The sequence below is a fragment of the Liolophura sinensis genome, chromosome 6 (genome assembly GCF_032854445.1).
Source record: "Liolophura sinensis isolate JHLJ2023 chromosome 6, CUHK_Ljap_v2, whole genome shotgun sequence".
NCBI lineage: Eukaryota > Metazoa > Mollusca > Polyplacophora > Chitonida > Chitonidae > Liolophura > Liolophura sinensis.
In genome coordinates this window covers 69,826,761-69,848,701 of record NC_088300.1, presented here as the reverse complement: position 1 = coordinate 69,848,701, position 21,941 = coordinate 69,826,761, and the positions used below count along the sequence as shown (strand labels likewise).

General features: G+C 40.5%; 6 protein-coding genes across 6 annotated transcripts; all 6 read right to left on the bottom strand.

Moving 5' to 3' along the window:
- Positions 1–1,317: 1,317 nt before the first annotated feature.
- On the bottom strand, positions 1,318–2,785 carry LOC135467499 (M-phase inducer phosphatase 1-like). The gene is made up of 4 exons (XM_064745271.1): positions 2,531–2,785; positions 2,179–2,362; positions 1,598–2,052; positions 1,318–1,452 (listed from the first exon to the last, which is right to left on the bottom strand). Exons 1-4 carry the CDS (start codon positions 2,783–2,785, stop codon positions 1,318–1,320), a joined length of 1,029 nt encoding a protein of 342 aa, XP_064601341.1.
- Positions 2,786–4,671: 1,886 nt separating this feature from the next.
- LOC135467498 (M-phase inducer phosphatase 1-like) lies at positions 4,672–6,139 on the bottom strand. The gene is made up of 4 exons (XM_064745270.1): positions 5,885–6,139; positions 5,533–5,716; positions 4,952–5,406; positions 4,672–4,806 (listed from the first exon to the last, which is right to left on the bottom strand). Exons 1-4 carry the CDS (start codon positions 6,137–6,139, stop codon positions 4,672–4,674), a joined length of 1,029 nt encoding a protein of 342 aa, XP_064601340.1.
- A 1,886-nt stretch (positions 6,140–8,025) lies between these two features.
- On the bottom strand, positions 8,026–9,493 carry LOC135467497 (M-phase inducer phosphatase 1-like). The gene is given in 4 exon segments (XM_064745269.1): positions 8,026–8,160; positions 8,306–8,760; positions 8,887–9,070; positions 9,239–9,493. Coding segments are annotated over 4 exon segments (1,029 nt in total).
- A 1,886-nt stretch (positions 9,494–11,379) lies between these two features.
- On the bottom strand, positions 11,380–12,847 carry LOC135467494 (M-phase inducer phosphatase 1-like). Its single transcript, XM_064745268.1, has 4 exons — positions 12,593–12,847; positions 12,241–12,424; positions 11,660–12,114; positions 11,380–11,514 (listed from the first exon to the last, which is right to left on the bottom strand). Exons 1-4 carry the CDS (start codon positions 12,845–12,847, stop codon positions 11,380–11,382), a joined length of 1,029 nt encoding a protein of 342 aa, XP_064601338.1.
- A 1,886-nt stretch (positions 12,848–14,733) lies between these two features.
- Positions 14,734–16,230, bottom strand: LOC135467493 (M-phase inducer phosphatase-like). The gene is made up of 5 exons (XM_064745267.1): positions 15,976–16,230; positions 15,624–15,807; positions 15,349–15,497; positions 15,014–15,316; positions 14,734–14,868 (listed from the first exon to the last, which is right to left on the bottom strand). Exons 1-5 carry the CDS (start codon positions 16,228–16,230, stop codon positions 14,734–14,736), a joined length of 1,026 nt encoding a protein of 341 aa, XP_064601337.1.
- A 3,292-nt stretch (positions 16,231–19,522) lies between these two features.
- On the bottom strand, positions 19,523–21,019 carry LOC135467492 (M-phase inducer phosphatase-like). The gene is made up of 5 exons (XM_064745266.1): positions 20,765–21,019; positions 20,413–20,596; positions 20,138–20,286; positions 19,803–20,105; positions 19,523–19,657 (listed from the first exon to the last, which is right to left on the bottom strand). The coding sequence occupies exons 1-5, from the start codon at positions 21,017–21,019 to the stop codon at positions 19,523–19,525; spliced, it is 1,026 nt and encodes a 341-aa protein (XP_064601336.1).
- Positions 21,020–21,941: the final 922 nt, after the last annotated feature.

Below are 21,941 nucleotides of genomic sequence, written 5' to 3'. Positions count from 1 at the left end.
AGTAGAATGCGTTGAAATTTGCATTTCACTCAACATAGTTTGTCACTGTCACTTCTTTCCAGTGGGAAGTCTACCATATACATATACATACACCAAAACGGTGGGAGACAATTTAGTTTGTCAGCAAGAAGCGAGTTGGAGAGATGTTGGCTGCACACACCATTTTTCGATGAAAGAAACCTTGTCAGACATAATTTTCACCACTTGCATGGTACACTTCTTCCACAATACATATGTGTACGTTGTGTTTACCTTAGCGACCTATTTACACTTTTCATTAGGTTTCGTGTATGGTGACAGTGCACATAGTACGTTTGTATTATATCTCGCGTGCACATTGTTGCTTTTCTACAAGAAGTAAATTGTTGGCACAGGATACAGCATATTGGGAATATGTCGTTTACAAAGGAGATCAGTTCATATCCGTAATTGCCTTACCACATGCATGGATGCATTTGAATTTTACACTTGTTTCAAATATTTCAGCTTGAGTGTCAACATTCTGCTTAAACTCGTCTTCCATATTAAGGGAGACCAACGTTTGAGAAAGGGAACTACTCCACACATGGCTTTTGATAGGTTCTCGGAAACGTCAGCATATACAAATTCTCGGTGTACTTTAAATCGCAGGATTTTCTCTCCATCCTTCTAAATTCAGATGTGGACACAGATCAAGCGCTAAATTTTGTTCAAAACGGAAGCGAACCTGCTACCTGTTGTGCGAGGCGAAATGGTGTGGAAACTGTACCACATACTGTGCATAATCATTGGTACTCGACTGCGTGAGAATCTCATGTTGTTTCATCAAGCAATAATTTTCATTATGAGTGTCAAGCGTTACTCGTACCTTTCAAGCACTATGTACAACTGCCACTTAAAGTAAGCTTGGGGTTGGGCTCCGGGCATGGCAGTCCTGTTTGTCCAATAAGGGTTTAAGTCAACAGCACTAGATATCAGTTTCGAATGTTTCCTTTGTGTAATGTTACGTTTCATGCGCAACTTTTCAAGGTTTATGTTTACGATGTAACAGTCATGTTATCTTGCACATAGGGCACGCCACATCATGGCAGAAACTAGGAAGAAAACTGAGATAATATTCAACGTGGATCATTTATTGGCGCACATATATTTGATTCGTACACAAACGACAGCACTGGGATAATATGTAAAGAAAGAAAACAAAGATGAGAGGATTTCAAAAAGATCATATGTACACAAATCAGTAGAAATTCCAGGTAAAAAACAAAACAGATGTATTTTTAAACTGAATGAGGTCAACATCCACCTTTAAACATAAGAAATGGCTGACTTTCACGCCTAAAGGAATAATCTCAACGCAGAACGACTCTTCTTTTCCCCAGCCCAGCTCTTAGACTGGCAACGAAATGTTCGCATGTCCTTCTTGAAATCTTCATGGTGCATCGGCAGATAGGTCTGTGGCGTGCAGAGCTCCTAGAAAGAAAAAAATAAACAACATCACTGAATTGTGCCTGTGCATAATACCAAGTACACGCACTCAAAGTTTCTGGTGATTACTTTTGCATATAGTCTTGCTGGTTACCAAAAGCCTATATCAACAAAATGCTTATGCGCCTACCTTTTCTTTCTCAAAGAAGTTTTTGTATCCGCCGTGAAGTAAGTAAATCTCAGGATAACACAGCTGCGGATATCGATCCTTGTTCATCTGTCTGTCTTGGCTCCTTAAAAATCGAGACATTTTTGGACCTCTTTGGGATGAAAATTCACAGTGAAATATTAGAATGCTTCTTTTCGTTGCACTACTCCTGGTAATGACTGGTTTGGAAATAAGGTTTTCCACAATACTGTCCTTGGTGTAATAGTTGACAGCTCCTTTGATGTGGCCGCCTTGAAACTCATAGGGATATCTGCAGTCCACAATGAGGAATTCGTCTACTATGTCATCAAACTCGTGCTTTTGAAGCCGCGCCAAAGTTTCCGGCGTGATGGACTTGAGATCTTGATGCTTGCCTGGAACAGTTGGCAGACAGTAGGCCACGCTGCCGTCACTGATCAGGTCTGGATTTTCCGACACTGCCGAGGAGAAATGAACGTGCATACGTTTACAAATATACTAGACAGATTTCATTTAGGCTTACTGGCGGTTGTAATGTTTATTATAAATATATGAGTAAAATTCAGCTGAGATTTGATAATTACCTCTGTCTAGGGCAGTTTTAATTTCATGTTCCGAATGGAGATTGGACAGCCTGAGTGGACATTTGCTTGGCTCGGGAATGGCGTCGGGTCTCTTTCTCTTCTGCACAGGTGAATCATCCTGGTCGCTTTGAGAACGGCTTCGCTTTCGAATGTTTTGGCTGTGGATTTTCCCTTCTTCGCACACCTGCGGCGTAAAAAATGTTATGATTTATTGCTACAGTGTACTGGAAAATCATGCAATGAATACTGTTATCCAAAATGATTTTACAGAAAATGCTGGAACTGACTACTAAAAATGAATAAGGTAGTAAAGTAACTGGGAAATGAGGTGAAGAAAATAGGTGATTGTTACCTTATTTAGCTGTACAAAAGGTCTGCTAGGAAGGGAAAGCGGACAGTCATCGTTGCTAAAACTGTCGTCGAGGCCTATCCCACTATCTCTGGAATCTTCGTCTTCTGCCACAAAGGACGAGCTTCCCTTGGTTGAAAAATAATCCATCATTGGGGAAAAGCTATTGTCTTCCTCTGCATCATCACATTGCTTAAGTGGGCTGCGGAAATTGAAGGAGTCGTCATCAAAAAGTTTCTTAGCAAGTAAAGATGCCATGATAGATATGTTTGTTGAACTGTTGGTTTCAGTAAATACTGGGACTTAGGTTGAGTGGACTAAATTCTGGTATATATATCTCGCTGGGGAAAAGTTCCCCCGTCGTTAAACCTAGCTGGAGTTGTATTTCAACGGCCAACAGAAATTCATGTCATCTCCAGATTGTTTGAAAGAGACAGTCTGCAGAAATATGAGTTAATCTATGAGCTCTATTCACTTTCCGATAATCCAGTTAAGCAATATAGGATTAGTCGTGATGTTCTTTACTCAGCTCTCAGCTTCACTCCATGCCGCTGGTGTTGTTATCTGTAGGTCGTGTGGAAGATACCACGTAAACAAAAGGCCGCCGGAGGTGAGAAGGAATCATAGTCAGCTTCTTTAAAGACGGCAGAATGAACTAGGCTGTATATGGGCCTGGAAATGTAAAAGGCTTTGTATAAGGCACTCATTGTCAGTACAAGACGCCGCTGTCAGAAAGATAACATTGTTCACGGTGTACAAATTAAATATTTTTTACCTCGGTAAGTCTATTTTCCCCTAATCGTACAGCTACACGCGTCATTTGTTTAAGTAGAATGCGTTGAAATTTGCATTTCACTCAACATAGTTTGTCACTGTCACTTCTTTCCAGTGGGAAGTCTACCATATACATATACATACACCAAAACGGTGGGAGACAATTTAGTTTGTCAGCAAGAAGCGAGTTGGAGAGATGTTGGCTGCACACACCATTTTTCGATGAAAGAAACCTTGTCAGACATAATTTTCACCACTTGCATGGTACACTTCTTCCACAATACATATGTGTACGTTGTGTTTACCTTAGCGACCTATTTACACTTTTCATTAGGTTTCGTGTATGGTGACAGTGCACATAGTACGTTTGTATTATATCTCGCGTGCACATTGTTGCTTTTCTACAAGAAGTAAATTGTTGGCACAGGATACAGCATATTGGGAATATGTCGTTTACAAAGGAGATCAGTTCATATCCGTAATTGCCTTACCACATGCATGGATGCATTTGAATTTTACACTTGTTTCAAATATTTCAGCTTGAGTGTCAACATTCTGCTTAAACTCGTCTTCCATATTAAGGGAGACCAACGTTTGAGAAAGGGAACTACTCCACACATGGCTTTTGATAGGTTCTCGGAAACGTCAGCATATACAAATTCTCGGTGTACTTTAAATCGCAGGATTTTCTCTCCATCCTTCTAAATTCAGATGTGGACACAGATCAAGCGCTAAATTTTGTTCAAAACGGAAGCGAACCTGCTACCTGTTGTGTGAGGCGAAATGGTGTGGAAACTGTACCACATACTGTGCATAATCATTGGTACTCGACTGCGTGAGAATCTCATGTTGTTTCATCAAGCAATAATTTTCATTATGAGTGTCAAGCGTTACTCGTACCTTTCAAGCACTATGTACAACTGCCACTTAAAGTAAGCTTGGGGTTGGGCTCCGGGCATGGCAGTCCTGTTTGTACAATAAGGGTTTAAGTCAACAGCACTAGATATCAGTTTCGAATGTTTCCTTTGTGTAATGTTACGTTTCATGCGCAACTTTTCAAGGTTTATGTTTACGATGTAACAGTCATGTTATCTTGCACATAGGGCACGCCACATCATGGCAGAAACTAGGAAGAAAACTGAGATAATATTCAACGTGGATCATTTATTGGCGCACATATATTTGATTCGTACACAAACGACAGCACTAGGATAATATGTAAAGAAAGAAAACAAAGATGAGAGGATTTCAAAAAGATCATATGTACACAAATCAGTAGAAATTCCAGGTAAAAAACAAAACAGATGTATTTTTAAACTGAATGAGGTCAACATCCACCTTTAAACATAAGAAATGGCTGACTTTCACGCCTAAAGGAATAATCTCAACGCAGAACGACTCTTCTTTTCCCCAGCCCAGCTCTTAGACTGGCAACGAAATGTTCGCATGTCCTTCTTGAAATCTTCATGGTGCATCGGCAGATAGGTCTGTGGCGTGCAGAGCTCCTAGAAAGAAAAAAATAAACAACATCACTGAATTGTGCCTGTGCATAATACCAAGTACACGCACTCAAAGTTTCTGGTGATTACTTTTGCATATAGTCTTGCTGGTTACCAAAAGCCTATATCAACAAAATGCTTATGCGCCTACCTTTTCTTTCTCAAAGAAGTTTTTGTATCCGCCGTGAAGTAAGTAAATCTCAGGATAACACAGCTGCGGATATCGATCCTTGTTCATCTGTCTGTCTTGGCTCCTTAAAAATCGAGACATTTTTGGACCTCTTTGGGATGAAAATTCACAGTGAAATATTAGAATGCTTCTTTTCGTTGCACTACTCCTGGTAATGACTGGTTTGGAAATAAGGTTTTCCACAATACTGTCCTTGGTGTAATAGTTGACAGCTCCTTTGATGTGGCCGCCTTGAAACTCATAGGGATATCTGCAGTCCACAATGAGGAATTCGTCTACTATGTCATCAAACTCGTGCTTTTGAAGCCGCGCCAAAGTTTCCGGCGTGATGGACTTGAGATCTTGATGCTTGCCTGGAACAGTTGGCAGACAGTAGGCCACGCTGCCGTCACTGATCAGGTCTGGATTTTCCGACACTGCCGAGGAGAAATGAACGTGCATACGTTTACAAATATACTAGACAGATTTCATTTAGGCTTACTGGCGGTTGTAATGTTTATTATAAATATATGAGTAAAATTCAGCTGAGATTTGATATATACCTCTGTCTAGGGCAGTTTTAATTTCATGTTCCGAATGGAGATTGGACAGCCTGAGTGGACATTTGCTTGGCTCGGGAATGGCGTCGGGTCTCTTTCTCTTCTGCACAGGTGAATCATCCTGGTCGCTTTGAGAACGGCTTCGCTTTCGAATGTTTTGGCTGTGGATTTTCCCTTCTTCGCACACCTGCGGCGTAAAAAATGTTATGATTTATTGCTACAGTGTACTGGAAAATCATGCAATGAATACTGTTATCCAAAATGATTTTACAGAAAATGCTGGAACTGACTACTAAAAATGAATAAGGTAGTAAAGTAACTGGGAAATGAGGTGAAGAAAATAGGTGATTGTTACCTTATTTAGCTGTACAAAAGGTCTGCTAGGAAGGGAAAGCGGACAGTCATCGTTGCTAAAACTGTCGTCGAGGCCTATCCCACTATCTCTGGAATCTTCGTCTTCTGCCACAAAGGACGAGCTTCCCTTGGTTGAAAAATAATCCATCATTGGGGAAAAGCTATTGTCTTCCTCTGCATCATCATATTGCTTAAGTGGGCTGCGGAAATTGAAGGAGTCGTCATCAAAAAGTTTCTTAGCAAGTAAAGATGCCATGATAGATATGTTTGTTGAACTGTTGGCTTCAGTAAATACTGGGACTTAGGTTGAGTGGACTAAATTCTGGTATATATATCTCGCTGGGGAAAAGTTCCCCCGTCGTTAAACCTAGCTGGAGTTGTATTTCAACGGCCAACAGAAATTCATGTCATCTCCAGATTGTTTGAAAGAGACAGTCTGCAGAAATATGAGTTAATCTATGAGCTCTATTCACTTTCCGATAATCCAGTTAAGCAATATAGGATTAGTCGTGATGTTCTTTACTCAGCTCTCAGCTTCACTCCATGCCGCTGGTGTTGTTATCTGTAGGTCGTGTGGAAGATACCACGTAAACAAAAGGCCGCCGGAGGTGAGAAGGAATCATAGTCAGCTTCTTTAAAGACGGCAGAATGAACTAGGCTGTATATGGGCCTGGAAATGTAAAGGGCTTTGTATAAGGCACTCATTGTCAGTACAAGAGGCCGCTGTCAGAAAGATAACATTGTTCACGGTGTACAAATTAAATATTTTTTACCTCGGTAAGTCTATTTTCCCCTAATCGTACAGCTACACGCGTCATTTGTTTAAGTAGAATGCGTTGAAATTTGCATTTCACTCAACATAGTTTGTCACTGTCACTTCTTTCCAGTGGGAAGTCTACCATATACATATACATACACCAAAACGGTGGGAGACAATTTAGTTTGTCAGCAAGAAGCGAGTTGGAGAGATGTTGGCTGCACACACCATTTTTCGATGAAAGAAACCTTGTCAGACATAATTTTCACCACTTGCATGGTACACTTCTTCCACAATACATATGTGTACGTTGTGTTTACCTTAGCGACCTATTTACACTTTTCATTAGGTTTCGTGTATGGTGACAGTGCACATAGTACGTTTGTATTATATCTCGCGTGCACATTGTTGCTTTTCTACAAGAAGTAAATTGTTGGCACAGGATACAGCATATTGGGAATATGTCGTTTACAAAGGAGATCAGTTCATATCCGTAATTGCCTTATCACATGCATGGATGCATTTGAATTTTACACTTGTTTCAAATATTTCAGCTTGAGTGTCAACATTCTGCTTAAACTCGTCTTCCATATTAAGGGAGACCAACGTTTGAGAAAGGGAACTACTCCACACATGGCTTTTGATAGGTTCTCGGAAACGTCAGCATATACAAATTCTCGGTGTACTTTAAATCGCAGGATTTTCTCTCCATCCTTCTAAATTCAGATGTGGACACAGATCAAGCGCTAAATTTTGTTCAAAACGGAAGCGAACCTGCTACCTGTTGTGCGAGGCGAAATGGTGTGGAAACTGTACCACATGCTGTGCATAATCATTGGTACTCGACTGCGTGAGAATCTCATGTTGTTTCATCAAGCAATAATTTTCATTATGAGTGTCAAGCGTTACTCGTACCTTTCAAGCACTATGTACAACTGCCACTTAAAGTAAGCTTGGGGTTGGGCTCCGGGCATGGCAGTCCTGTTTGTACAATAAGGGTTTAAGTCAACAGCACTAGATATCAGTTTCGAATGTTTCCTTTGTGTAATGTTACGTTTCATGCGCAACTTTTCAAGGTTTATGTTTACGATGTAACAGTCATGTTATCATGCACATAGGGCACGCCACATCATGGCAGAAACTAGGAAGAAAACTGAGATAATATTCAACGTGGATCATTTATTGGCGCACATATATTTGATTCGTACACAAACGACAGCACTGGGATAATATGTAAAGAAAGAAAACAAAGATGAGAGGATTTCAAAAAGATCATATGTACACAAATCAGTAGAAATTCCAGGTAAAAAACAAAACAGATGTATTTTTAAACTGAATGAGGTCAACATCCACCTTTAAACATAAGAAATGGCTGACTTTCACGCCTAAAGGAATAATCTCAACGCAGAACGACTCTTCTTTTCCCCAGCCCAGCTCTTAGACTGGCAACGAAATGTTCGCATGTCCTTCTTGAAATCTTCATGGTGCATCGGCAGATAGGTCTGTGGCGTGCAGAGCTCCTAGAAAGAAAAAAATAAACAACATCACTGAATTGTGCCTGTGCATAATACCAAGTACACGGACTCAAAGTTTCTGGTGATTACTTTTGCATATAGTCTTGCTGGTTACCAAAAGCCTATATCAACAAAATGCTTATGCGCCTACCTTTTCTTTCTCAAAGAAGTTTTTGTATCCGCCGTGAAGTAAGTAAATCTCAGGATAACACAGCTGCGGATATCGATCCTTGTTCATCTGTCTGTCTTGGCTCCTTAAAAATCGAGACATTTTTGGACCTCTTTGGGATGAAAATTCACAGTGAAATATTAGAATGCTTCTTTTCGTTGCACTACTCCTGGTAATGACTGGTTTGGAAATAAGGTTTTCCACAATACTGTCCTTGGTGTAATAGTTGACAGCTCCTTTGATGTGGCCGCCTTGAAACTAATAGGGATATCTGCAGTCCACAATGAGGAATTCGTCTACTATGTCATCAAACTCGTGCTTTTGAAGCCGCGCCAAAGTTTCCGGCGTGATGGACTTGAGATCTTGATGCTTGCCTGGAACAGTTGGCAGACAGTAGGCCACGCTGCCGTCACTGATCAGGTCTGGATTTTCCGACACTGCCGAGGAGAAATGAACGTGCATACGTTTACAAATATACTAGACAGATTTCATTTAGGCTTACTGGCGGTTGTAATGTTTATTATAAATATATGAGTAAAATTCAGCTGAGATTTGATAATTACCTCTGTCTAGGGCAGTTTTAATTTCATGTTCCGAATGGAGATTGGACAGCCTGAGTGGACATTTGCTTGGCTCGGGAATGGCGTCGGGTCTCTTTCTCTTCTGCACAGGTGAATCATCCTGGTCGCTTTGAGAACGGCTTCGCTTTCGAATGTTTTGGCTGTGGATTTTCCCTTCTTCGCACACCTGCGGCGTAAAAAATGTTATGATTTATTGCTACAGTGTACTGGAAAATCATGCAATGAATACTGTTATCCAAAATGATTTTACAGAAAATGCTGGAACTGACTACTAAAAATGAATAAGGTAGTAAAGTAACTGGGAAATGAGGTGAAGAAAATAGGTGATTGTTACCTTATTTAGCTGTACAAAAGGTCTGCTAGGAAGGGAAAGCGGACAGTCATCGTTGCTAAAACTGTCGTCGAGGCCTATCCCACTATCTCTGGAATCTTCGTCTTCTGCCACAAAGGACGAGCTTCCCTTGGTTGAAAAATAATCCATCATTGGGGAAAAGCTATTGTCTTCCTCTGCATCATCACATTGCTTAAGTGGGCTGCGGAAATTGAAGGAGTCGTCATCAAAAAGTTTCTTAGCAAGTAAAGATGCCATGATAGATATGTTTGTTGAACTGTTGGTTTCAGTAAATACTGGGACTTAGGTTGAGTGGACTAAATTCTGGTATATATATCTCGCTGGGGAAAAGTTCCCCCGTCGTTAAACCTAGCTGGAGTTGTATTTCAACGGCCAACAGAAATTCATGTCATCTCCAGACTGTTTGAAAGAGACAGTCTGCAGAAATATGAGTTAATCTATGAGCTCTATTCACTTTCCGATAATCCAGTTAAGCAATATAGGATTAGTCGTGATGTTCTTTACTCAGCTCTCAGCTTCACTCCATGCCGCTGGTGTTGTTATCTGTAGGTCGTGTGGAAGATACCACGTAAACAAAAGGCCGCCGGAGGTGAGAAGGAATCATAGTCAGCTTCTTTAAAGACGGCAGAATGAACTAGGCTGTATATGGGCCTGGAAATGTAAAAGGCTTTGTATAAGGCACTCATTGTCAGTACAAGACGCCGCTGTCAGAAAGATAACATTGTTCACGGTGTACAAATTAAATATTTTTTACCTCGGTAAGTCTATTTTCCCCTAATCGTACAGCTACACGCGTCATTTGTTTAAGTAGAATGCGTTGAAATTTGCATTTCACTCAACATAGTTTGTCACTGTCACTTCTTTCCAGTGGGAAGTCTACCATATACATATACATACACCAAAACGGTGGGAGACAATTTAGTTTGTCAGCAAGAAGCGAGTTGGAGAGATGTTGGCTGCACACACCATTTTTCGATGAAAGAAACCTTGTCAGACATAATTTTCACCACTTGCATGGTACACTTCTTCCACAATACATATGTGTACGTTGTGTTTACCTTAGCGACCTATTTACACTTTTCATTAGATTTCGTGTATGGTGACAGTGCACATAGTACGTTTGTATTATATCTCGCGTGCACATTGTTGCTTTTCTACAAGAAGTAAATTGTTGGCACAGGATACAGCATATTGGGAATATGTCGTTTACAAAGGAGATCAGTTCATATCCGTAATTGCCTTATCACATGCATGGATGCATTTGAATTTTACACTTGTTTCAAATATTTCAGCTTGAGTGTCAACATTCTGCTTAAACTCGTCTTCCATATTAAGGGAGACCAACGTTTGAGAAAGGGAACTACTCCACACATGGCTTTTGATAGGTTCTCGGAAACGTCAGCATATACAAATTCTCGGTGTACTTTAAATCGCAGGATTTTCTCTCCATCCTTCTAAATTCAGATGTGGACACAGATCAAGCGCTAAATTTTGTTCAAAACGGAAGCGAACCTGCTACCTGTTGTGCGAGGCGAAATGGTGTGGAAACTGTACCACATACTGTGCATAATCATTGGTACTCGACTGCGTGAGAATCTCATGTTGTTTCATCAAGCAATAATTTTCATTATGAGTGTCAAGCGTTACTCGTACCTTTCAAGCACTATGTACAACTGCCACTTAAAGTAAGCTTGGGGTTGGGCTCCGGGCATGGCAGTCCTGTTTGTACAATAAGGGTTTAAGTCAACAGCACTAGATATCAGTTTCGAATGTTTCCTTTGTGTAATGTTACGTTTCATGCGCAACTTTTCAAGGTTTATGTTTACGATGTAACAGTCATGTTATCATGCACATAGGGCACGCCACATCATGGCAGAAACTAGGAAGAAAACTGAGATAATATTCAACGTGGATCATTTATTGGCGCACATATATTTGATTCGTACACAAACGACAGCACTGGGATAATATGTAAAGAAAGAAAACAAAGATGAGAGGATTTCAAAAAGATCATATGTACACAAATCAGTAGAAATTCCAGGTAAAAAACAAAACAGATGTATTTTTAAACTGAATGAGGTCAACATCCACCTTTAAACATAAGAAATGGCTGACTTTCACGCCTAAAGGAATAATCTCAACGCTGAACGACTCTTCTTTTCCCCAGCCCAGCCCTTAGACTGGCAACGAAATGTTCGCATGTCCTTCTTGAAATCTTCATGGTGCATCGGCAGATAGGTCTGTGGCGTGCAGAGCTCCTAGAAAGAAAAAAATAAACAACATCACTGAATTGTGCCTGTGCATAATACCAAGTACACGGACTCAAAGTTTCTGGTGATTACTTTTGCATATAGTCTTGCTGGTTACCAAAAGCCTATATCAACAAAATGCTTATGCGCCTACCTTTTCTTTCTCAAAGAAGTTTTTGTATCCGCCGTGAAGTAAGTAAATCTCGGGATAACACAGCTGCGGATATCGATCCTTGTTCATCTGTCTGTCTTGGCTCCTTAAAAATCGAGACATTTTTGGACCTCTTTGGGATGAAAATTCACAGTGAAATATTAGAATGCTTCTTTTCGTTGCACTACTCCTGGTAATGACTGGTTTGGAAATAAGGTTTTCCACAATACTGTCCTTGGTGTAATAGTTGACAGCTCCTTTGATGTGGCCGCCTTGAAACTCATAGGGATATCTGCAGTCCACAATGAGGAATTCGTCTACTATGTCATCAAACTCGTGCTTTTGAAGCCGCGCCAAAGTTTCCGGCGTGATGGACTTGAGATCTTGATGCTTGCCTGGAACAGTTGGCAGACAGTAGGCCACGCTGCCGTCACTGATCAGGTCTGGATTTTCCGACACTGCCGAGGAGAAATGAACGTGCATACGTTTACAAATATACTAGACAGATTTCATTTAGGCTTACTGGCGGTTGTAATGTTTATTATAAATATATGAGTAAAATTCAGCTGAGATTTGATAATTACCTCTATCTAGGGCAGTTTTAATTTCATGTTCCGAATGGAGATTGGACAGCCTGAGTGGACATTTGCTTGGCTCGGGAATGGCGTCGGGTCTCTTTCTCTTCTGCACAGGTGAATCATCCTGGTCGCTTTGAGAACGGCTTCGCTTTCGAATGTTTTGGCTGTGGATTTTCCCTTCTTCGCACACCTGCGGCGTAAAAAATGTTATGATTTATTGCTACAGTGTACTGGAAAATCATGCAATGAATACTGTTATCCAAAATGATTTTACAGAAAATGCTGGAACTGACTACTAAAAATGAATAAGGTAGTAAAGTAACTGGGAAATGAGGTGAAGAAAATAGGTGATTGTTACCTTATTTAGCTGTACAAAAGGTCTGCTAGGAAGGGAAAGCGGACAGTCATCGTTGCTAAAACTGTCGTCGAGGCCTATCCCACTATCTCTGGAATCTTCGTCTTCTGCCACAAAGGACGAGCTTCCCTTGGTTGAAAAATAATCCATCATTGGGGAAAAGCTATTGTCTTCCTCTGCATCATCACATTGCTTAAGTGGGCTGCGGAAATTGAAGGAGTCGTCATCAAAAAGTTTCTTAGCAAGTAAAGATGCCATGATAGATATGTTTGTTGAACTGTTGGCTTCAGTAAATACTGGGACTTAGGTTGAGTGGACTAAATTCTGGTATATATATCTCGCTGGGGAAAAGTTCCCCCGTCGTTAAACCTAGCTGGAGTTGTATTTCAACGGCCAACAGAAATTCATGTCATCTCCAGATTGTTTGAAAGAGACAGTCTGCAGAAATATGAGTTAATCTATGAGCTCTATTCACTTTCCGATAATCCAGTTAAGCAATATAGGATTAGTCGTGATGTTCTTTACTCAGCTCTCAGCTTCACTCCATGCCGCTGGTGTTGTTATCTGTAGGTCGTGTGGAAGATACCACGTAAACAAAAGGCCGCCGGAGGTGAGAAGGAATCATAGTCAGCTTCTTTAAAGACGGCAGAATGAACTAGGCTGTATATGGGCCTGGAAATGTAAAGGGCTTTGTATAAGGCACTCATTGTCAGTACAAGAGGCCGCTGTCAGAAAGATAACATTGTTCACGGTGTACAAATTAAATATTTTTTACCTCGGTAAGTCTATTTTCCCCTAATCGTACAGCTACACGCGTCATTTGTTTAAGTAGAATGCGTTGAAATTTGCATTTCACTCAACATAGTTTGTCACTGTCACTTCTTTCCAGTGGGAAGTCTACCATATACATATACATACACCAAAACGGTGGGAGACAATTTAGTTTGTCAGCAAGAAGCGAGTTGGAGAGATGTTGGCTGCACACACCATTTTTCGATGAAAGAAACCTTGTCAGACATAATTTTCACCACTTGCATGGTACACTTCTTCCACAATACATATGTGTACGTTGTGTTTACCTTAGCGACCTATTTACACTTTTCATTAGGTTTCGTGTATGGTGACAGTGCACATAGTACGTTTGTATTATATCTCGCGTGCACATTGTTGCTTTTCTACAAGAAGTAAATTGTTGGCACAGGATACAGCATATTGGGAATATGTCGTTTACAAAGGAGATCAGTTCATATCCGTAATTGCCTTATCACACGCATGGATGCATTTGAATTTTACACTTGTTTCAAATATTTCAGCTTGAGTGTCAACATTCTGCTTAAACTCGTCTTCCATATTAAGGGAGACCAACGTTTGAGAAAGGGAACTACTCCACACATGGCTTTTGATAGGTTCTCGGAAACGTCAGCATATACAAATTCTCGGTGTACTTTAAATCGCAGGATTTTCTCTCCATCCTTCTAAATTCAGATGTGGACACAGATCAAGCGCTAAATTTTGTTCAAAACGGAAGCGAACCTGCTACCTGTTGTGCGAGGCGAAATGGTGTGGAAACTGTACCACATGCTGTGCATAATCATTGGTACTCGACTGCGTGAGAATCTCATGTTGTTTCATCAAGCAATAATTTTCATTATGAGTGTCAAGCGTTACTCGTACCTTTCAAGCACTATGTACAACTGCCACTTAAAGTAAGCTTGGGGTTGGGCTCCGGGCATGGCAGTCCTGTTTGTACAATAAGGGTTTAAGTCAACAGCACTAGATATCAGTTTCGAATGTTTCCTTTGTGTAATGTTACGTTTCATGCGCAACTTTTCAAGGTTTATGTTTACGATGTAACAGTCATGTTATCATGCACATAGGGCACGCCACATCATGGCAGAAACTAGGAAGAAAACTGAGATAATATTCAACGTGGATCATTTATTGGCGCACATATATTTGATTCGTACACAAACGACAGCACTGGGATAATATGTAAAGAAAGAAAACAAAGATGAGAGGATTTCAAAAAGATCATATGTACACAAATCAGTAGAAATTCCAGGTAAAAAACAAAACAGATGTATTTTTAAACTGAATGAGGTCAACATCCACCTTTAAACATAAGAAATGGCTGACTTTCACGCCTAAAGGAATAATCTCAACGCAGAACGACTCTTCTTTTCCCCAGCCCAGCTCTTAGACTGGCAACGAAATGTTCGCATGTCCTTCTTGAAATCTTCATGGTGCATCGGCAGATAGGTCTGTGGCGTGCAGAGCTCCTAGAAAGAAAAAAATAAACAACATCACTGAATTGTGCCTGTGCATAATACCAAGTACACGGACTCAAAGTTTCTGGTGATTACTTTTGCATATAGTCTTGCTGGTTACCAAAAGCCTATATCAACAAAATGCTTATGCGCCTACCTTTTCTTTCTCAAAGAAGTTTTTGTATCCGCCGTGAAGTAAGTAAATCTCAGGATAACACAGCTGCGGATATCGATCCTTGTTCATCTGTCTGTCTTGGCTCCTTAAAAATCGAGACATTTTTGGACCTCTTTGGGATGAAAATTCACAGTGAAATATTAGAATGCTTCTTTTCGTTGCACTACTCCTGGTAATGACTGGTTTGGAAATAAGGTTTTCCACAATACTGTCCTTGGTGTAATAGTTGACAGCTCCTTTGATGTGGCCGCCTTGAAACTCATAGGGATATCTGCAGTCCACAATGAGGAATTGTTTATTTGATTTTTATTTTTATATTTGATGTCTACTATGTCATCAAACTCGTGCTTTTGAAGCCGCGCCAAAGTTTCCGGCGTGATGGACTTGAGATCTTGATGCTTGCCTGGAACAGTTGGCAGACAGTAGGCCACGCTGCCGTCACTGATCAGGTCTGGATTTTCCGACACTGCCGAGGAGAAATGAACGTGCATACGTTTACAAATATACTAGACAGATTTCATTTAGGCTTACTGGCGGTTGTAATGTTTATTATAAATATATGAGTAAAATTCAGCTGAGATTTGATAATTACCTCTGTCTAGGGCAGTTTTAATTTCATGTTCCGAATGGAGATTGGACAGCCTGAGTGGACATTTGCTTGGCTCGGGAATGGCGTCGGGTCTCTTTCTCTTCTGCACAGGTGAATCATCCTGGTCGCTTTGAGAACGGCTTCGCTTTCGAATGTTTTGGCTGTGGATTTTCCCTTCTTCGCACACCTGCGGCGTAAAAAATGTTATGATTTATTGCCACAGTGTACTGGAAAATCATGCAATGAATACTGTTATCCAAAATGATTTTACAGAAAATGCTGGAACTGACTACTAAAAATGAATAAGGTAGTAAAGTAACTGGGAAATGAGGTGAAGAAAATAGGTGATTGTTACCTTATTTAGCTGTACAAAAGGTCTGCTAGGAAGGGAAAGCGGACAGTCATCGTTGCTAAAACTGTCGTCGAGGCCTATCCCACTATCTCTGGAATCTTCGTCTTCTGCCACAAAGGACGAGCTTCCCTTGGTTGAAAAATAATCCATCATTGGGGAAAAGCTATTGTCTTCCTCTGCATCATCACATTGCTTAAGTGGGCTGCGGAAATTGAAGGAGTCGTCATCAAAAAGTTTCTTAGCAAGTAAAGATGCCATGATAGATATGTTTGTTGAACTGTTGGCTTCAGTAAATACTGGGACTTAGGTTGAGTGGACTAAATTCTGGTATATATATCTCGCTGGGGAAAAGTTCCCCCGTCGTTAAACCTAGCTGGAGTTGTATTTCAACGGCCAACAGAAATTCATGTCATCTCCAGATTGTTTGAAAGAGACAGTCTGCAGAAATATGAGTTAATCTATGAGCTCTATTCACTTTCCGATAATCCAGTTAAGCAATATAGGATTAGTCGTGATGTTCTTTACTCAGCTCTCAGCTTCACTCCATGCCGCTGGTGTTGTTATCTGTAGGTCGTGTGGAAGATACCACGTAAACAAAAGGCCGCCGGAGGTGAGAAGGAATCATAGTCAGCTTCTTTAAAGACGGCAGAATGAACTAGGCTGTATATGGGCCTGGAAATGTAAAGGGCTTTGTATAAGGCACTCATTGTCAGTACAAGACGCCGCTGTCAGAAAGATAACATTGTTCACGGTGTACAAATTAAATATTTTTTACCTCGGTAAGTCTATTTTCCCCTAATCGTACAGCTACACGCGTCATTTGTTTAAGTAGAATGCGTTGAAATTTGCATTTCACTCAACATAGTTTGTCACTGTCACTTCTTTCCAGTGGGAAGTCCACCATATACATATACATACACCAAAACGGTGGGAGACAATTTAGTTTGTCAGCAAGAAGCGAGTTGGAGAGATGTTGGCTGCACACACCATTTTTCGATGAAAGAAACCTTGTCAGACATAATTTTCACCACTTGCATGGTACACTTCTTCCACAATACATATGTGTACGTTGTGTTTACCTTAGCGACCTATTTACACTTTTCATTAGATTTCGTGTATGGTGACAGTGCACATAGTACGTTTGTATTATATCTCGCGTGCACATTGTTGCTTTTCTACAAGAAGTAAATTGTTGGCACAGGATACAGCATATTGGGAATATGTCGTTTACAAAGGCACACCTGCGGCGTAAAAAATGTTATGATTTATTGCTACAGTGTACTGGAAAATCATGCAATGAATACTGTTATCCAAAATGATTTTACAGAAAATGCTGGAACTGACTACTAAAAATGAATAAGGTAGTAAAGTAACTGGGAAATGAGGTGAAGAAAATAGGTGATTGTTACCTTATTTAGCTGTACAAAAGGTCTGCTAGGAAGGGAAAGCGGACAGTCATCGTTGCTAAAACTGTCGTCGAGGCCTATCCCACTATCTCTGGAATCTTCGTCTTCTGCCACAAAGGACGAGCTTCCCTTGGTTGAAAAATAATCCATCATTGGGGAAAAGCTATTGTCTTCCTCTGCATCATCACATTGCTTAAGTGGGCTGCGGAAATTGAAGGAGTCGTCATCAAAAAGTTTCTTAGCAAGTAAAGATGCCATGATAGATATGTTTGTTGAACTGTTGGCTTCAGTAAATACTGGGACTTAGGTTGAGTGGACTAAATTCTGGTATATATATCTCGCTGGGGAAAAGTTCCCCCGTCGTTAAACCTAGCTGGAGTTGTATTTCAACGGCCAACAGAAATTCATGTCATCTCCAGATTGTTTGAAAGAGACAGTCTGCAGAAATATGAGTTAATCTATGAGCTCTATTCACTTTCCGATAATCCAGTTAAGCAATATAGGATTAGTCGTGATGTTCTTTACTCAGCTCTCAGCTTCACTCCATGCCGCTGGTGTTGTTATCTGTAGGTCGTGTGGAAGATACCACGTAAACAAAAGGCCGCCGGAGGTGAGAAGGAATCATAGTCAGCTTCTTTAAAGACGGCAGAATGAACTAGGCTGTATATGGGCCTGGAAATGTAAAGGGCTTTGTATAAGGCACTCATTGTCAGTACAAGACGCCGCTGTCAGAAAGATAACATTGTTCACGGTGTACAAATTAAATATTTTTTACCTCGGTAAGTCTATTTTCCCCTAATCGTACAGCTACACGCGTCATTTGTTTAAGTAGAATGCGTTGAAATTTGCATTTCACTCAACATAGTTTGTCACTGTCACTTCTTTCCAGTGGGAAGTCTACCATATACATATACATACACCAAAACGGTGGGAGACAATTTAGTTTGTCAGCAAGAAGCGAGTTGGAGAGATGTTGGCTGCACACACCATTTTTCGATGAAAGAAACCTTGTCAGACATAATTTTCACCACTTGCATGGTACACTTCTTCCACAATACATATGTGTACGTTGTGTTTACCTTAGCGACCTATTTACACTTTTCATTAGGTTTCGTGTATGGTGACAGTGCACATAGTACGTTTGTATTATATCTCGCGTGCACATTGTTGCTTTTCTACAAGAAGTAAATTGTTGGCACAGGATACAGCATATTGGGAATATGTCGTTTACAAAGGAGATCAGTTCATATCCGTAATTGCCTTATCACATGCATGGATGCATTTGAATTTTACACTTGTTTCAAATATTTCAGCTTGAGTGTCAACATTCTGCTTAAACTCGTCTTCCATATTAAGGGAGACCAACGTTTGAGAAAGGGAACTACTCCACACATGGCTTTTGATAGGTTCTCGGAAACGTCAGCATATACAAATTCTCGGTGTACTTTAAATCTCAGGATTTTCTCTCCATCCTTCTAAATTCAGATGTGGACACAGATCAAGCGCTAAATTTTGTTCAAAACGGAAGCGAACCTGCTACCTGTTGTGCGAGGCGAAATGGTGTGGAAACTGTACCACATGCTGTGCATAATCATTGGTACTCGACTGCGTGAGAATCTCATGTTGTTTCATCAAGCAATAATTTTCATTATGAGTGTCAAGCGTTACTCGTACCTTTCAAGCACTATGTACAACTGCCACTTAAAGTAAGCTTGGGGTTGGGCTCCGGGCATGGCAGTCCTGTTTGTACAATAAGGGTTTAAGTCAACAGCACTAGATATCAGTTTCGAATGTTTCCTTTGTGTAATGTTACGTTTCATGCGCAACTTTTCAAGGTTTATGTTTACGATGTAACAGTCATGTTATCATGCACATAGGGCACGCCACATCATGGCAGAAACTAGGAAGAAAACTGAGATAATATTCAACGTGGATCATTTATTGGCGCACATATATTTGATTCGTACACAAACGACAGCACTGGGATAATATGTAAAGAAAGAAAACAAAGATGAGAGGATTTCAAAAAGAACATATGTACACAAATCAGTAGAAATTCCAGGTAAAAAACAAAACAGATGTATTTTTAAACTGAATGAGGTCAACATCCACCTTTAAACATAAGAAATGGCTGACTTTCACGCCTAAAGGAATAATCTCAACGCAGAACGACTCTTCTTTTCCCCAGCCCAGCTCTTAGACTGGCAACGAAATGTTCGCATGTCCTTCTTGAAATCTTCATGGTGCATCGGCAGATAGGTCTGTGGCGTGCAGAGCTCCTAGAAAGAAAAAAATAAACAACATCACTGAATTGTGCCTGTGCATAATACCAAGTACACGGACTCAAAGTTTCTGGTGATTACTTTTGCATATAGTCTTGCTGGTTACCAAAAGCCTATATCAACAAAATGCTTATGCGCCTACCTTTTCTTTCTCAAAGAAGTTTTTGTATCCGCCGTGAAGTAAGTAAATCTCAGGATAACACAGCTGCGGATATCGATCCTTGTTCATCTGTCTGTCTTGGCTCCTTAAAAATCGAGACATTTTTGGACCTCTTTGGGATGAAAATTCACAGTGAAATATTAGAATGCTTCTTTTCGTTGCACTACTCCTGGTAATGACTGGTTTGGAAATAAGGTTTTCCACAATACTGTCCTTGGTGTAATAGTTGACAGCTCCTTTGATGTGGCCGCCTTGAAACTCATAGGGATATCTGCAGTCCACAATGAGGAATTGTTTATTTGATTTTTATTTTTATATTTTATGTCTACTATGTCATCAAACTCGTGCTTTTGAAGCCGCGCCAAAGTTTCCGGCGTGATGGACTTGAGATCTTGATGCTTGCCTGGAACAGTTGGCAGACAGTAGGCCATGCTGCCGTCACTGATCAGGTCTGGATTTTCCGACACTGCCGAGGAGAAATGAACGTGCATACGTTTACAAATATACTAGACAGATTTCATTTAGGCTTACTGGCGGTTGTAATGTTTATTATAAATATATGAGTAAAATTCAGCTGAGATTTGATAATTACCTCTGTCTAGGGCAGTTTTAATTTCATGTTCCGAATGGAGATTGGACAGCCTGAGTGGACATTTGCTTGGCTCGGGAATGGCGTCGGGTCTCTTTCTCTTCTGCACAGGTGAATCATCCTGGTCGCTTTGAGAACGGCTTCGCTTTCGAATGTTTTGGCTGTGGATTTTCCCTTCTTCGCACACCTGCGGCGTAAAAAATGTTATGATTTATTGCTACAGTGTGCTGGAAAATCATGCAATGAATACTGTTATCCAAAATGATTTTACAGAAAATGCTGGAACTGACTACTAAAAATGAATAAGGTAGTAAAGTAACTGGGAAATGAGGTGAAGAAAATAGGTGATTGTTACCTTATTTAGCTGTACAAAAGGTCTGCTAAGAAGGGAAAGCGGACAGTCATCGTTGCTAAAACTGTCGTCGAGGCCTATCCCACTATCTCTGGAATCTTCGTCTTCTGCCACAAAGGACGAGCTTCCCTTGGTTGAAAAATAATCCATCATTGGGGAAAAGCTATTGTCTTCCTCTGCATCATCACATTGCTTAAGTGGGCTGCGGAAATTGAAGGAGTCGTCATCAAAAAGTTTCTTAGCAAGTAAAGATGCCATGATAGATATGTTTGTTGAACTGTTGGCTTCAGTAAATACTGGGACTTAGGTTGAGTGGACTAAATTCTGGTATATATATCTCGCTGGGGAAAAGTTCCCCCGTCGTTAAACCTAGCTGGAGTTGTATTTCAACGGCCAACAGAAATTCATGTCATCTCCAGATTGTTTGAAAGAGACAGTCTGCAGAAATATGAGTTAATCTATGAGCTCTATTCACTTTCCGATAATCCAGTTAAGCAATATAGGATTAGTCGTGATGTTCTTTACTCAGCTCTCAGCTTCACTCCATGCCGCTGGTGTTGTTATCTGTAGGTCGTGTGGAAGATACCACGTAAACAAAAGGCCGCCGGAGGTGAGAAGGAATCATAGTCAGCTTCTTTAAAGACGGCAGAATGAACTAGGCTGTATATGGGCCTGGAAATGTAAAGGGCTTTGTATAAGGCACTCATTGTCAGTACAAGACGCCGCTGTCAGAAAGATAACATTGTTCACGGTGTACAAATTAAATATTTTTTACCTCGGTAAGTCTATTTTCCCCTAATCGTACAGCTACACGCGTCATTTGTTTAAGTAGAATGCGTTGAAATTTGCATTTCACTCAACATAGTTTGTCACTGTCACTTCTTTCCAGTGGGAAGTCTACCATATACATATACATACACCAAAACGGTGGGAGACAATTTAGTTTGTCAGCAAGAAGCGAGTTGGAGAGATGTTGGCTGCACACACCATTTTTCGATGAAAGAAACCTTGTCAGACATAATTTTCACCACTTGCATGGTACACTTCTTCCACAATACATATGTGTACGTTGTGTTTACCTTAGCGACCTATTTACACTTTTCATTAGGTTTCGTGTATGGTGACAGTGCACATAGTACGTTTGTATTATATCTCGCGTGCACATTGTTGCTTTTCTACA